General features: G+C 32.4%; 1 protein-coding gene across 1 annotated transcript in view; it reads left to right on the top strand.

Annotated features, from left to right (window-relative positions):
* Positions 1–15,884, top strand: part of LOC124364708 (calcium/calmodulin-dependent 3',5'-cyclic nucleotide phosphodiesterase 1-like) — a 424,410-nt gene extending 408,526 nt beyond the window's left edge. Inside the window, 3 exon segments of the mRNA XM_046820399.1 lie at positions 7,187–7,327; positions 11,274–11,378; positions 13,352–15,884. Coding sequence (XP_046676355.1) covers positions 7,187–7,327; positions 11,274–11,378; positions 13,352–13,461 — 356 coding nt within the window. The 3' untranslated portion in view covers positions 13,462–15,884.
* The last annotated feature ends 1,294 nt before the right edge of the window (positions 15,885–17,178 follow it).

Below are 17,178 nucleotides of genomic sequence, written 5' to 3'. Positions count from 1 at the left end.
CGTTCTCTAAGGGTGTCGAAGTCAACTGACGTAAAATGGCGTGTCGACATGGCTTTTCAAAGCAATGTTACATGCCTCTGCTGAAACCACTGATAATGATAATCAATACATCTTTCCAAGAAGGCATGTTTCCTACGGCACTGAAAAGAGCTGTAGTAATTCCAATTTTTTAAGAAAACATGATCCGTTGAAAGTAAATAATTATCGGCCAATCTCAATCCTACCAGTGCTAAGTAAGGTTTTTGAAAAAACTTTTCTTAAGTAGGATGCTAAATTTTTTTTGAGAAAAATAATATATTATCTCCAAATCAGTTTGGCTTTAGGCGAGGTAAATCCACAATCGATGCAATCACGCACTTAATTGAGCTGATTGTTGATAGCTTGGACAAGAAAACAGTAACGCTCAGCGTTTTCCTTGACTTGACTAAGGCTTTCGATTGTGTGGATCACACCATTCTACTCAAAAAATTGCACAGTAACGGTATTAGAGGTTTTGCCGCTAAAGTGGCTTCAGTCATACCTCTCCGATAGAAAACAACAAGTATCAGTTCAAAATTCATTTTCACGTACAACCAGTCTTAGATATGGGGTCCCTCAGGGATCCATCCTCGGACCAGTTTTGTTCCTGGTGTACGTAAATTTGAATTCAAAGATTCATAAAGGACACATAGTCCAATATGCAGATGACACGACTGTCTCTTTCACATGCAAGTCAAATTTCAAGTTGAAATTCAAGCTTACGAAGAATTAAATGTATGTACACAATACTTTGAAAACATAAACTTGAAACTTAATTGTTCGAAAACAAATTACATGGTTTTTGGTGGAAGCACTGCACCATTTCAGTACAGACCTACTGTGATGTTGGACGACAAGGTCCTGGATGAAGTTGACTGTACGAAACTCTTGGGAATATACCTCGATAGAGGGGTTGACCTTGGAGGAACCATGTGGACAGTGTTTTGTGCGAAACTATCAAGTAATATTTATCTCTTGAGAGGTCTTGCCGAATACTGTTCAGATTCAAATAATGAAAATTGCATATTACGGTTTGGTCCACCCACATTTATCCTACGGTATTATATTGTGGGGTGGCTGTTCAAATGGCGGACTTCCACAGACTTTTTGTCTTACAGAAGAGAGCTATTAGAATTATTGCTAAATTAAACTTTAGAGAGTCGTGTAGAAAATTCATTTAGGGAGCTCAAAATACTAACATTGCCATGTTTGTATATACTGGAGACTACTGTACATTGTCGGTTTAAGAGCCAAATGGTTCGAGGTCGTGACATTCACAACTACGATACGAGGTATCGAGAAAAATGTCAGACCTGCTCAGCATAGATTGAGAAGATAACGAGCAACTTCCTTCTCAAGCCGGCATAAAAGTTTTCTAAATGGGCTCCCTGAAGAAATAAAATCAATAAATGATCTAAATCGGTTCAAAAATTACATTGCGACACTTTTTAGTGTCTCATTCTTTTTATACAGTTGGTGAATTCATGGACCATCTCACTAGCTCCAATTTGCGGTAGTACAGGGGCGCTGATATCCAAAGTTATTTTTATTATATATTAATTTTACTGCTTGACAACTTTTATTGTTAACTAAAATCGATATTGTTTACAATATTTTAAAAATTAAATCGTTAGCATAAGACATTTCATTATTTTAATGAATATACAATTATTATTATGTGACGCATGCTATGCAATGTTAAAATTGTTTCTCTGGCAATAAAGTATATTGTATTGTATTGTATTGTATTGGCAGTGTGTAAAGTGGCTCCATCTTGTTGAAACCAGGTTTTCTGAATTTCAATATCTGGAAAAGCATGAAACCGTGGAGCAAACAATGTCTTCAGCATATGAATGTAACGTTCAGATGTGACAGTTACAGTGGAACCATTACTATCCTCAAAGTAATTATCCCTCGACAAGACACTGCACACCATACAGTAACTTTAAAGCTGTGTAACGGACGTTGATGAAGTTCACCGGGATTTCTGCGATCCCAGTAACGCATGTTCTGCTTATTGACATGCCCATTTAAATGAAAGTGAGCCTCATCATACATCAAAAGATTTTCAAGGAAATTTGCGTCCTCATTTATTTTAGTCAGTAGCTGTTCACAAAATTGTAAGCGTAATTCACCGTCATTTGGTTTTCTAAAACCAAAAGCTCTAGCTTGATCTGAAGCTAGTAAGGATGAAACTGCAGGCCGTGCAATATTCTTTGCACACTCCGATGCTCAAGTCGCAATGATGAGGCGATTTTTCGTACAGAACTCCTTTCCACTGTGACTCGCACTACATCAACATTTTCTGGGATTTGAACAGTCACTATACACCCAGGAGGGTTTTTCTTTAAGGCCGAAGCAGTCTCTTCAAAATTCCGAACCCATGATGATATGGCATGTGAAGAAGGACCTCAACCGCGGAGAGGAATATCATAATGGTGTCGGAACACTCGTTGTGCAGCTGTTACACTATCGCCATTTTTGTAATACGCTCTCACGGCAACGGCACGCTGCGTACCACTCCACTGCTCCATCTCAACTAAATGACCGTTACTACTTGGCATCATGACTTCCGTCCCCAACTCCTACGATACTTGCATGCGTACCAACAACAACTTCAAAATTGCCCGTTTCTCTGCGCCACCCTGTACTATATTATCTAACTGTATTTATCTAATAGGTTAGCTCATTTATTATTAATTCTTCTACCATAAAATGTTTTTGGTTTTGATACAAAACTAATATCCAATTTTAAATATGAAATTAACGTTTGAGATAAATTAATATCTTATTTACTTTTTAATAATTGTTGAAATGGTATTACTAAATTATTACATTTATTGAAACTTGGAACATTTTTCAACTCGGAGACAACGTGCATGACTTTAATCTTAACTAGAAAGTCACAATAACATGTAAGTAACCATTGTCTTAATATAAACATTAATATAATACCATTACCAACGTATCTAATATATATACAACCGCATGTGTAACTGACTGACTGACTCACTCACTCACTCACGTATACTAATTCTAACCTACTTCCAGATGAGTTAGAGACTTGAAATTTGGTACACAGATAGCTTTCCACGTGTAACCACCAGGAAAATCCCGAAAAAGTGAGAATTTTTCATTTTCAACCCCTCAAAAAAATTCCCAAAAAATCGCGCATTCTTCAACCCCTGCAGGCATTTTTTGTAAGCCCGATAGCGGGCGAACCGTTGGAGCTAGCTCGGATCTGACGGAAAATTCATGGTCAGGAATGAAGTGAACTACAAAAAAGGTCTAATGACTTTTTGCTCTATCTTCCATGGTTTAAGCGACAAAACGCTCGAACATTTTGAAAATTCCAGAGATTTTTTCGATAAAAATAATGTTTCAAGCCCGATAGCGGCCGAACCGTTGGTCGTAGCTCAAATCTGATTGACCCATCAAATTAGCAAATTGCGCGATCTACAGAAAAGGTCCAGTAATCTTTTGCCCTATCTCGATTGGTTTGGCCGAAAAAACGTGATTATGTACAATTTTGTTGTAACTTTTACGCGAAACTTTTGTTTTTGGGGTCGATAGCGGCGAAACCATTGGTCGGAGGTCAAAATAAGACTAACGTTTTATTTAGGAAATAAGATGACCTACAAAAAAGGTCCAGTGACTTTTTACTATATTTCCCTTAGTTTGACCGCAAAACGCGATTAAGTGAAAATATTGGACATTTTCGCCTAAAAATTTACATTCCGGGCTTGATAGCGGCTAAAACGGTTGGTTCGTAACTCAAAACAAAATTTTAAACGGGATTTAGGAAATCACGTGATCTACAGAAAAGGTTCAGTGACTTCGGGAGTTGGCTGAGCGTTAGCTAAGCGTCAATAGTAGATAGGGACAGAGGAATATTTATTTATGTTCACAGACACAATACCCTCTAAAAAAAGGCCCAAGTGTGTCATTAACCCCCGGTAATATTAACCCCCCCCCGGGGATTTCCTGGTATGACTGATAACCTCCTGTACATTCAACCCCCTGATGTGTTAACCCCCCTGGTAACATTAAACCCCCCCAGGGAATTTCCTGCCATGACCTCATGTCCGAATTTTACCAGTCACCAAATCTCTTAACCCCCCCCCCCCCCCTGGGAAGATCCTGGTATGACCAGATAACCCCCTGGAGACTTATCCCCGGTAACGTTAACCCCCCCTGGGAATTTGTTCATATGACCAGGACAATATCCTGACGAAATTAAACCCCCTCTTGTCTTAACCTCCTTAACATTAATCACCCACCCAGGGAATTTCTCGCCTTGACTAGATAGTCTCCTGGTGATATTAAACCCCCTGTTCGACTTAAAATACTGCCTTGAGGTCGGTTTTTATTATGTTTATACTAAAGAATTCAAGATAGCTGACCCGTGCAGACTTTTCTCCCGAGACTCATTTTCTGGCTAAAACCATAGGTCGTAGATCAGATCTGAGGGCACAATCGAAAGACAAAATTAAATTTCCAACAAGAAAGGTCCAGTCACTTTTTGTCGTATCTCTAACGGTTTAACCGCAAAATGCCTCAAAGTCAAAAGTTTTTACGAATCCGGAAAAAAATCTATGAAAAAGGTCAATTTTTAAATCCCTTGTCATTTACTTAATGTCCGGACTTAACCAGTCACCGAATTCCGCTTATCCCCGAATTTGCAAGCGTTTACTTTGGGGGCCTGGGGGCGTAGCCCCAGCGAGCCGAAGGCGAGTTCTGAATATAAAGATGTATGCCTATCACAGTTTAACACATTGATTATGGTGGACCTAAAGCCCGTATATGACTATTGCTGCTGTGAACGTGTTTTACTACCGTTTATTATTCAAAGTTCATTAGAACTTACACTTTCTAATGTCTTTTTTTATTTCAATAACATTAAGATTAATAATAATGCTTACCCTGTCAGTGCCAACGTTTTAAGAACTTTCATATATTACCAACGTCTGGTTTAACTGACGTTTTGAAAAAATATAATAAATATAACACTTTACATTCCTACACGTATTTTGTAAAAGTTTTAATTATAAATAAACGTTGCGTTAAGCACATGTTATGTACTGCCCATACGTAGCTGTGAAATCGCTAGCGATGTCGACAGTGTTAACAAGCAAAATGGTTAGTCGTTAAAAACGCTATAATATTTTTATTTTGGGTTATAAGTTAGTAGAAGTAGAATATTCTTGGTTTCATTGAGTGTGAAATTTTTTATATGTCTTTTAATGTTGAATCTGAAGTTTCAATAAAGCAAGGTCGGACTTTCTTTATATTTTAACGGATTTTTGAAAATATGCATTGTTTAAGTTTTTATACAAAAAATAATATTTAAAAAATTACCAATAACTAAAAAAAGCTATGAAATTTGTTAATAACTGCATGCAGTTTGCTAAAAATGGCGTGGCATTATGGATAACACTTGCAAAATTACCCTCGACACACTTTTAACTAGGATTATTTCTTTCAAAAAATATCTGGCCCTGTAATGTAACTTAACTTTAATTATTGAATTTACTCAAAAGGAAATGTATTATGAATTGTAACTATGTCATCCCATTGTTGAATTAAATATTTATATTTTATGCAGTTTCTTATCAATACATAAATTGAAGACGCTTTTTGCGTTCTTCTATCTTTTTGTGCATCTATATTTTGTAAATTATTCAAAGGACTTGGATACGGTTTTCACTGACGGCTTCGTTATGAACTATGTCAGGTTCCTATGTATTATAAATCAATAATCATCGCAATTTGTATAATGCGATAGTTGAAATTTTTAGTGCTTTTATTGTTAACACTGACTAAACTCTACGACCTTTAACAAAATAATGTAATACGGAATTGTTTATTTCAAAAAGCCTACAAAAATTTCGTTGCAGCATATATCTCCAAAGAATAATCCACATACTAATTTTTCTCTTTTAAAGTTTAAATTTGTATTAGCATTCCGAAGCTATTTAGATCAATAAAGTATCCATATCAATATATTAAAATATGTAAAGATTAGTTAAAATTACTTTTCAAGCAAATAATTTCGATCAATATTTTTGGTAGATAGGTATTATGTTTAAAAGCCCGCGTGTTTTGGTTGCGTGACTTATGACCAAAGAACGGTACCTGTGCTCTGATTGGTCGAGCGGGTATCATACCACACTTCATTGCGAAGTATAACAATGAAATCGAAGATTAACCAATAAATAATTAGACAATTTTTGCAGCCCTTAGAAATACCTCCGCATAATTAGTTTTGCAGTGTACCGTAATCTTACGACAGTTTATCCCCCTAAATTATGCAATAGTACACGAATCATTAAAAACGTACACAGTAGCATGCACAGTATTGACTGAATGTGGAAATGGAGAAGTTGTTTAGATTCTTCGAATATCTTTAATGGTTACAGAATTACCTTTCCAATTGAAGCGGCTGCAATTTCCTGTGAAATTTTCTTTGATAAACCCACCATGTCAGCGGATTTTTAAATAAATATATAATTATATACCACAGGGTCAAACATTACAGGATTATATTTAAGCATTCCGAGTTTTTCACTTGGACGACAGTACGTTGCCCTTTCACGGGTAACTTCCAAGAATAATCTATTTGTGTTGTGTAACGGGAAAAACTGTGGTAAATATTTTGCATAAAGTTATTTTGTAGCTATTAGTAGTAATAACAGTCTAATGTTAGATAAATGATTATAAATTTATCTAGTTTCATACTATCATTTCATTGGTATGGCGATTGGTTATTATTAGCCAGATTAGTACATTATATTATTTTGAGGTTTTATGGGAATATTTTTATCAATATCGGAATCTTAAAAATAAAAATCAATAATGGCTTATGATTGAATATAAAAATATTAAGCAAATAAAAATGTATTATACCGGTTCGCTATTGACTAATATTCAGTATTTATTATACCATATATAGTTCGCTGGTAATTGTGACGATTGTAATTTACAAAAATAAACCATTTTCTTTTTTTATTTATCTGTACTTATAGTTTATAAAATAAATATTTAATATGCATAAATAAATATTTTAATTTACTTTAACTCTGTTAAACTTTGAAACCCTATTTATAAACCCATATATAAGTGAACGACTTTGGTTGTCAGATTTATTTCATATGATCTTGTGTTCAAGGTTTCATCGACTTCATCGTAGACCCCAGTCTTTCGGTGTGCAGTGACATGTTGGAGGCGATTCTTGCTCCTGTCATGGGACCTTCCTCCAAGGAAGTCAAGAGATCCGTCTCTGTTTCTGAGGACACAAGAAAACCTCACGGTTAGTAATTTTGGAGTTATTAATCCAAAGGCCATGCGCATTTTATTTTAATCCATCTACAATGTTTGATTTTTTTGTTTGAAGTTTTTTAACAATGGAAAGAATGTGAAGGAAGCAGGATTTCTCCGGACATTTGCCATTGTTCAGTGACACAGTACAATTAGTAACACCACGTTTCGAGATCTACAATCTGATCTCTTCTTCAGGTGAAAGGCTAAAATAATGCATGACTATAACTTAAACAACAATGCATGATAACAAACCTGACTTTTTATCACTGAACGATGGCAAATTCGTCCATTTTGAGGACAAAATAATTTTATTAACGTTTTAAAAGTGACCAACAACTCCTCTAGAGGTAGATTAGGCTAAAAATAACAGGCCGACTAATCAATATTACTGTTATTAATTTTATGTGTAAAAAGGTATTCTATATTTTTAAATCTACTCGTAATAACAAAAGTTGACAGTTGAGAGGGAATTCTAGTTTCCACTGGTTTATATTTATTGTATACTAGTTGTATGATTGTATAACGGGATTAAAAGTACTGAAAAGACATTAAAACTATATTTATTTTTCAACTTATAAAAAATGAAAGATAAATAAGCATAAGTGAAACTGTACCGTTAAGGTCTTAATGATAATTGCCTGAACATGTAAATATTTTGTAATTGTAAGGATTTTTTTAAAAAGACGAGCGTGCTGTCTCTAAATATAGGCTAGTTTATAAATATTAAATAGGTTGCACCATTTTTTTAATTAGTTTTAAAATTATATTGAAAATTAATATACTAGTAGGTTTCTTAAATTATGTGTTGAATATTAAAAAGAAAGTATTAAATAATTTTAGGGCTTCCATTTAATTTGTAGCTTTATCTATCAGAATGTAATATTTCCGTGGTTATTTCATAATCCTCGTTTATAAATAAAATTATAAGGTTTATTTAATATCCTGTTTTTTACTTTATAATTTTTCATGTCTTTAAAATTGTGAGTGAATTCAAAATCGTCGTATATGAAATTTATGTTTAGATCTTGAATTGAAAAGACCCTGAACCATAATAATGTAGTAGGATAGACCGATATCTGTTAGAAGCATTGATTGATACGTATTGACACGTACTTGCAAGTGAATAATCATTTGAACTGTTCAATAATTAAAGCTAAAATCGTACTGGGCTTTAAATAATTGAATTCCGATTGTACGGTTTGCTGTGATGAGTTTCCTGGAATGATCGAGGATTACATTTATTGTTGACATTTCTCAGATTTATCCCTAGTGTTTTCACAACCGAAGCGGATGGAAAACTAACATTCCGACGTTGTGAAATGATTACGTGTATTGTCACCGAGTAAATGTTTAAACACGTTAACAAATTATAGAGATGTTATTATTGAAATATGTTTAATGTGACGGAGTAGTATTCAAAACTTACTCGCAAAAAATGTAACAAAACTATATTTATTAGTACTTTAAATTATGAAGGATCCGACATGATTTTAAAATCGTTTTGTTGTATGTGTTTCCGCCCGTTAAGTTCCGGCTCTAGTGACGTCCATTTTGGTTTTAGCCCAACAAGGACAATTTTAAACCGTATGCAGGCTTAAGACTCTAGTTTTAGTTGTATAATTATAGTCGCTTTTTGTACTTTTCCACAATTTATTGATCGTTCAAAAATATTATGATTTCTTTGTACTTACAATTTAAGTACTAAACATATTTAAACTTGACAAGAAACATTAAAAACGTTTTGATGTGAGTTAATAATACCTTTAAAGCAAGGACATCTCTTGTAACCCAACTATCAGTAATGAGGGTGTAAATGTGCCTGAGGTTTAACGTTGTTCTTATTGAAAAAAAAACTAAAAAGCGTTTAGATGCGTATTAATAATATCTTTAAAGTCAGACATCTTGAATAGCCCAACTATCAGGGATAAGGGCGTAAAAGTGTCTGAGGTTTAATGTTGTTCTTATTGGGAACAACTAAAAATCGTTTCACTACATTCGGCTTTTAACACTTGATCAAAAAATCGTAGATACTAGAAACTTGGTACATAGGTTTCTCTTAGCCAAGGCAGAACTCGATCAATTTGGGTTCTAAGGATTAAAAACTGAAGAACGTTAATTTAACAAACACATATTGTATTTTCTGTCTAATTTTTCGTGTGAGTTTATTTAATTAAACATTATTGTTTTAATATTTTAAATTAAATTATCTTAAAGTTTTGGGTAAAAATGTGTGTTTATTACCCATTTAATGAAGTTAAGGGGAGTCGGATTACCCTATCTTTCCCATGTTAAATAGTACAACTTTATGTACCATTTTCTAAGAAACCGTTACAGATAAAAACTTAAACCTTTTTTATTTTATTATGCATATATTGTTGTACATTTAAGGCACAGCATTTTAAGGTATCATATATTTAAGAAATTTTTTTTAAATTTTTATATTTTAGCATAAAAATTTTTTAAAAGTTACTGTTTGAACGTATGCAACTTGGAACTGAAAATAATAAATGTAATTTCCTGTGCCTTAAATCTGTATTTATATATGGCATAAAAAAAAGTTGCATCAAAAAAAGTATCTTTTTTGGTTTAGGAGATTAAAGGTACATTTGTGTAAAAAAAACACCGTTTTCCGGAAAACGCATTTAAAGTCAAAACGCAGGTTATCACATATGACATATTGTCATAACAATAACTCACCCTAGTGCATTCCAGCTCCATATGCAGGGTTGTCAGGGTCTTCCTGCTGTTCATAATGGTCCTCTAGTTTCCTTTTAGCTGAGGTCAATTCCCGACGACACTTTTTCTCTATGTCTTCTATTGCTTTATCGGCTTTCCAAATCCTAGTATTGTCCAATCGCGTCATCACTTTCACACAGTTTCTCCCTGGTCTAATGTTTAGCTTACTCAAAATTCTACACTTAGCAATGTTTCCATCGTTATAACAAGCTACAGCATCATACGCTCCAAATTCTAAAGTGGTTTTCATTATAAATGTAGTTTTAGGGAGCCTTGACCAGATAATGCTGTTCAGTGATTCGCACGGGTTTTGAGTGCCCCCATGTAAACATTTAGATAGGAGACTTGTTTGGCATAAGTCTCTGAAAATTGGTTTTATGGACTCTATTTACAAATGACTCCATTTTGCTCACAGTTTACAAAAAGCTGTATATATAATAATGTATAATGTTGTACCATAAGTTTGTTCAAACAGCTGGTGACTGCCGACCAACCCCACTAAAAGTTGAGTGCGCGCATTTATAAAAAAGCCAATAAAAACTGTTCTAGATGTCAGAACTTAATAACTTTGGTGTCAAATGAAACTTAAAAGTCCAAATAATAAAAAAACACGCAAAAACTAAAAAAAAAATATTTTTTTGCCCAATAAGTCATCCGACTCCCCTTAATATACTTCAAATCTAAACAAAGCATGTTTTTCGAGTCCGAATTTTGTATACTTTGTTTGATATCTCAGAAATAGGTGATCTAACAGGTCTAGGACATATTTTATTCAATTCTTCAGTTCATTTTACATAAAATTTCATAAATTTGACAGCTAATAAAACCATTAAAACGTCAGTTTCGCTTTATTTTCGTCCATTCCTATAAAATCGGGTGAAATCTTTCTCAAGCCGTAACTCGACAGGAAATCGTCTCCAGACATGTTAATATGAAACTTTTTTATTCGTTTGATGAGAGTAAACCATCCGAGAAGTTTGCTGGGTTACTCGTGGGACACCCTGTATAAAACCTTGTGTATTTTGAACATTCTGTTCCAATTTCAATTCCAATTAACATTTTACCTGAAGTGCTGAACTGGCAGCTACTAAGTTACCCCATTTAATAATGTCAGCCAGATAATTGCTCATTTTTATGATAGTGTAAGTAACACAACACATATCGAGTAAATATTATTAATTGTAGTCTGTTTCTTCTAGAACAAACCAACTGTGAAGGCACCCCGCCTCCCTTTTCAATAAAGAAGCCGTGGCTGGGATGTCTAGCTGAGAATAAGAGGATATGGAAGGAGAGAGCTATTATAGGTAAGCTGACCAATATGAGTAACTTAATTGCCACTGTAACTTAATCTATGTAAATATATGTCTAAAATTTTGAAATTTACATTTCGATTGGCTGAGTGAAACTGAAAATGAAAGTAAACTTTTACTTCGGTAACTTTTTTGGTATGATACAATTCACCAATATATGTATTGCTCAAAAACTTGCAAAATTATCAATAAATTTCTTATGGGCACATGACCTTGCTTTACATCTGTCTCTATTTTCTTACATAAAATTCCATTTTAATGTTTAAAATTGATAACACTATTATGGCTGGCTATAGAGTTATCATTTATTTTGGAAGGTTATGTTTCAAATCATTTAATCAAGAATTTCATAAAAAATGACACAACAGCAAAACATTTTCAAAGAATATTAGAAAATCAGTCCAAAGAAAACATTTTGGGTTCTCGTTTTCTGTTTTTATATAAAATAACAGAATGTATTGTTATTGATTTGTCGCAAACTAATTAAAATATATTTACGTATAGTAAAATAAATCATTTAGTAGCTGAGAAGAACTAGTGATTGGGATAGATTTATATTCATAAAAGCAGCTAAACCATAATGGGATTTACTTTTTTTTTGAACTGCGTGAACATAAATAGCTGTTGGGAATTTTTTTATACCTCTGCATAAAGCTGTTTTTGTTTTTAATGAGAAACTTTTCTAAAAAAATTTTAAAAACTAACTAACTAGCTACTTGTGTACTATGTCCACAGGATCCATAGCACGGAAGTAGTAATTATTTTATAAAAAGTTTTGAGTTAATATCAACTTTGTACAGATTTTTTCAATTTATAAAAATGTTTATTGGGTTTTAAATATACTTTTCTCTTTTAATTTATTGGGATGAAATCCTTTTCCTATAAACAAATACCGAACCACTCATTGACATCAGAGTTTGAATTACAATGACTTCAATCGAAATAATTGAGAAAAGAAAGTTTTTACAACGTTTAATGATAATCAAAGGTATTTCAAACATGTCTAGAAGTTTGGCACTGCACCTACTCACCTTGGGCATTTCTACGAGAACCGACCGGAATTGCTAATTTTCCTCACAGGAACTCCATAGCAAGGAAAGAGTATTCATTGATTTGTCAGCCAGTTTTAACATGTTCGCTGTATTTTGTTTGTTATATTTGTTTGGAAATATTAATCGCTTTATTTATGTTGATGTCTTTTTATATTTTTTAAATAATTTATCTTATGCGGGTTTTTTTCAAATTTCGTGTAAAGCCTAAAGAAAATACCTTTTTAATCATTGTAATAATGTTTTTTCAAGTTTATCACTGCCTTAGGTTCTTACTAATCAAATAGCGAAAGCAAATTTAAAGTATTTCAACTTAAAACGCCAAAGAGCTATGCATTTTGTAATTCAAAAAAAATCTTTTTATTAAAGTTAAAACAAAAGGAGAAATTACATGGGATCAGATAAATGATTTGTTAATATTTTACAAACTGTACACGGCGTATAAATTTCTTGTCAATTATAAGTTTATCTTCAATTAGTAGCTACACCATGAAGATTATCCTCGTACATGTAAAGCCTACATTGCGACTAAGATTAGACTGAGGCTCTCCGATCCAAGTTTCAGAATCCAATATAAATAGCCTCTATTATTAAGAAATTCCTTTTGAAAACTTCTGTATTGTAATTCTATTGGCATAGATAGTAGATAGTGTAGATAGTAAACAATTAATTTGATATATCTAAGGATATGAAGATCAACGCATAGTTAAGGTTTTCATGATAACTGAATGGTAAGGCTGGGACTCCCCACTCGAAAAGTTAAGGGATTTTAACAAGACTTTTCAAAATAATCTACACAGACCTTTTTTAAAAACGATAAAAATCCATAAATTAAAATGTCATTAGTATAGATCTTTAATCCTTTAGCTACTCAGCAATTTAGTGACGTGTCTATATTATACTCAATCTTGCCAACAGACGCAGCGGCAAGGGCAGCTGCTGAGGCGGCCGCTGCTGCCGAACTGGAAGAAGAACAGAAAAGAAAAGAAGAGGAGGCGAAGAGTGAAGAGTGCAAGGCTGAAGAATAGCATCAATATTGCTGTCAGTATGAGGCTGTGTATCGTGTTTTAATGCCAGCAATATGCCGCTTGATGCTTCTGTAAAGTTTTGTGTATATCCAGTGACCTGACTGTCCCGAGGGTTTGTAGTAGTGTAGATCCCTTCCTACGTCTCAAGAACAGTCGGCCAGTCCCACCATGTGCAGCACTCCACTCAGCTTAAGCCAACATGTAAGATAACTAATAGGTAGTTATAGATTACTTTCGTTCTTTTAATATTTGTAATTAATGAGTTTCGTGTACAAATAAGACACTGTAAAAGTTTTAACTAAGAGTGGTTTTGTAAAACTTCCGTAATACCTAAACAATCAAACAATGCTTTACAGATTATATAATTTACTGGATCGACCTTCCAAGTTTTCTTCTGCTGTGAGAAAAAATAGTACTTTTGCACGGGCATTCAAACGTAATAATCATTTAAGGAACAGTTTAAGATATTTTTACTAATTAAGAATGTCGTAAGATTGTGATCTATTTGAGCTCTAAAGCGTAGCTAGGTAGTACTAAGGAAGTAACTAATACATTTATGGCCTTTTACTATATTTATTAAAACAATCTTCTATACCTTGAACCATAACCATCTGCCAATACTTATACTATAATTGTTTTTGTATTTAACTATCAGTACAATATTATATTAAATCTTACTCTATTCTTCCTGCAAACCGTCTTACTGTACATAGCGTGTTCCTAATCACTAAAGGCTAAAGCAGCAAACCGATATTGTTCATTTCTTTTATTTGTCTTGTTTCGATAGGATTGTTTGATTTCAGATATATAGTCCATCCATTTAACGATATTGGGAAGTTTTATTCAGGTTGGTATTGATCATTTTGTTGTTTGTTGTACGTTAACCAAATAATTATAAGGTGGTTGATATATTTGATAAAATATCATTCTTTGTCTTGTTTGCTCTGGGACAAACAAATTTTTTTATCAAATTTTTTGTATTATCAATTTGTATAATATTAATTTATTCAAAATGTTATTTTGTGGACATCTAATGGTAAGGCCTTGTTTGTGTTAAGGCCCTAGTCTATAAGATAAACCGTTTAAACAAAATTAATAATGCGATACAAGTGAAATCTTGTAATTAAAAACTGTTAATTTCAAAATTGTAATTGGTTATATCATTTTAATTATTCTTTTACTGTATTACTATGATATAGTATGTAACATTTTCATTAAACTCCATATAAAGTTCTAAAGAACATTTATATAGGAACTTTCAAATTTTAATTATTGTGAATCGTATTACAAATTTTTTAATTTATATTTTGTGAGATGCGCAACTTTTGAAATAATAAAATGTATTACTTTAAGACTAAAGTTTTAAGTTTACACGTTATTTATAGGGATAACAGTATATTTTAAATTATTTCCTTTAAGTCTTTACATAAAAAAAGGAGGTCTCTATGATCTTAGAAAATTAAAATAGTTAAAGTTTTTTTTTGTCCACAATATTTCTAATGGACTGTTTATTAATGTTCTTATAATAAACATTTATGTAACTCTAGGGTTATTTTAATACTGACTTTATAAAATTGTAGACGTTGATTTAACTGTCAGATCTCTATCATTACTACTCACTATCCACGCCATTGTTATTTGTTACGCCTTCTTATCCAACAAAGTATGTACAATTCCCAATGTAAATAGTATCGTATTAATTATTCCCGTCCCCCCTCCCCCCCCGCAATACCTCAGTGTTTATGTGTATGGCCACCTTACTTGTGGCAATAAGAACACCAGCTTTACATAATCAGACTATTTTGTAGAATATATACTACTCTAACAATTTCTTAGAAGGATTCTAAATATTCCTCTATTTTTAATGAAATCGTCTTTAAGGCTGCAAGAGCGTAGAGATAATAAATAGCACGGAGAAGACTCAGCTATAACCGGTTTATTTCGCTTGGTCTCTCCCCAAACCCACTACAAACCCTAGTCGATGTCCTGTAAAGTTTGTTTGAGTGGATTACTTACTGTATTAAGTGTGTTTGTATACATTCTCGTCAAAATCATATGCAATTATAACGACATTATAAGTGTTATGGTAAAAGACTACTTACTTTTGGACTCTTTGTATTTTTATACTTTAAACTTTACTGTAAGTTTTATAAACTGGCATTAATAAACCCAAACTCAAAATGTTTAACAAAACTGAAACGTATTGACAATTTCACATGAAATTGAACTTTTCATTTTAAAAGTTACTACTACAATCAGTAACGAGAAGAACTTTCTATTTTTCCATTATTAGATGTTTAACTATCAAAATATTAGCAATACATGTTTCTTCGATTTTATATGTTTTTAACTAACTATATTATTGTGTAAATTTAAAATATTTTACTCTTCAATTGTTCATGCTACGAAAATCGAAATTTGTTTGAACCTTCCTAAAATATACATGTAACCAATCCATATAATAGTCAGTTAATATTGGTTCAAATATTTTAATACACATTAATCATGGACTACGATAGATTATATTTGTTACATTTTCCATGTCCTGTATATTTATAACATTTAAATTTATTCTTGAACCCAAAAAATAACATATCCCCAATCACTATCACAATTTCCCTAATACTGATTGATAACAGTACAATACATTCCTAATACATTGCACATTTCTGGAGCGTGTACTTTTTGAACATTTTTGTATTTGGTTCTTAAGTTTTGTGTAATAATCAGCTTGTGTTTTTACACATGCTGAGGGTTTCAGTTAGCATGTAAAAATGTAAAATTGTTATTAAATTGTTTATAAACTATTTTCACACACTTCTTAGGGTGAGGAACTATACCTTTCATAAAATCTGAAAAATAAGAGTGAGTTTGTTATTTAATATGTTTTATTATAAAGTTAAGTATTTTTGGCATTAAGCTAAATTCTACCATTGGATTTATTCCACAAAAGTTGTTTTTAATCTATAATTATTTTATTTACAGTTTCTTATTCTCTGTTGTCAGTCTTTAACATATGACTATTTGTTCACCTGTCTCTCGTTATGTTATTTTTGTTTTTCGTAATTTTTAACTACACCACCTTAACAATACAGGTTTTAGAATATAAAATATGTCGCGTACAAATTTTAATTTAACCGCTGTTTTGTGGTTTGGAGTATATCGTAAAATGTATTACACTGTATAACATCTTTTTGTTAAACCAATAGAGTATATTAATGCAAAGTTTACTTACATATAGTTTATAAACTAATGGTAAATTAGCATTAGGTTCTCTTGTCACAAGCAAATATGTTTTCCTATTTCCATTTCGGTTTCTCTTATAAATTAATATTTTAAATTATTTTTGCTCTGTGTACATTGTCGGAGAAGAATATGACCGTTTGTTTATTTCACAGTTAGAAAATCGTTTTAATTACGCAGATATATGTATTATACTTTATTTATATATTTTTAAAACTCAATACGTTTTAGTTTTGTTCATTAACATTACGAAAATAAATGTTCATAAATTAGATGTTTTACATATTATGCGTTGGTGTAATTTTAGTTAATTTTATCATCATGCATCATATTTGATGTTTCACTCGAATCACATCAGTTTCAGTTCGTTATATAGGTATGATCCTCATGAGTTTGGAAGTAGCGGGTTCAACTTATAAATTATTCTCGTCGTTGTTATTGAAGTTATGCTGTGAACCTTGATTTGTGTAATTT

This window comes from Homalodisca vitripennis, chromosome 6 (assembly GCF_021130785.1).
Source record: "Homalodisca vitripennis isolate AUS2020 chromosome 6, UT_GWSS_2.1, whole genome shotgun sequence".
NCBI lineage: Eukaryota > Metazoa > Arthropoda > Insecta > Hemiptera > Cicadellidae > Homalodisca > Homalodisca vitripennis.
This window is presented reverse-complemented; position numbering and strand designations above follow the sequence as displayed.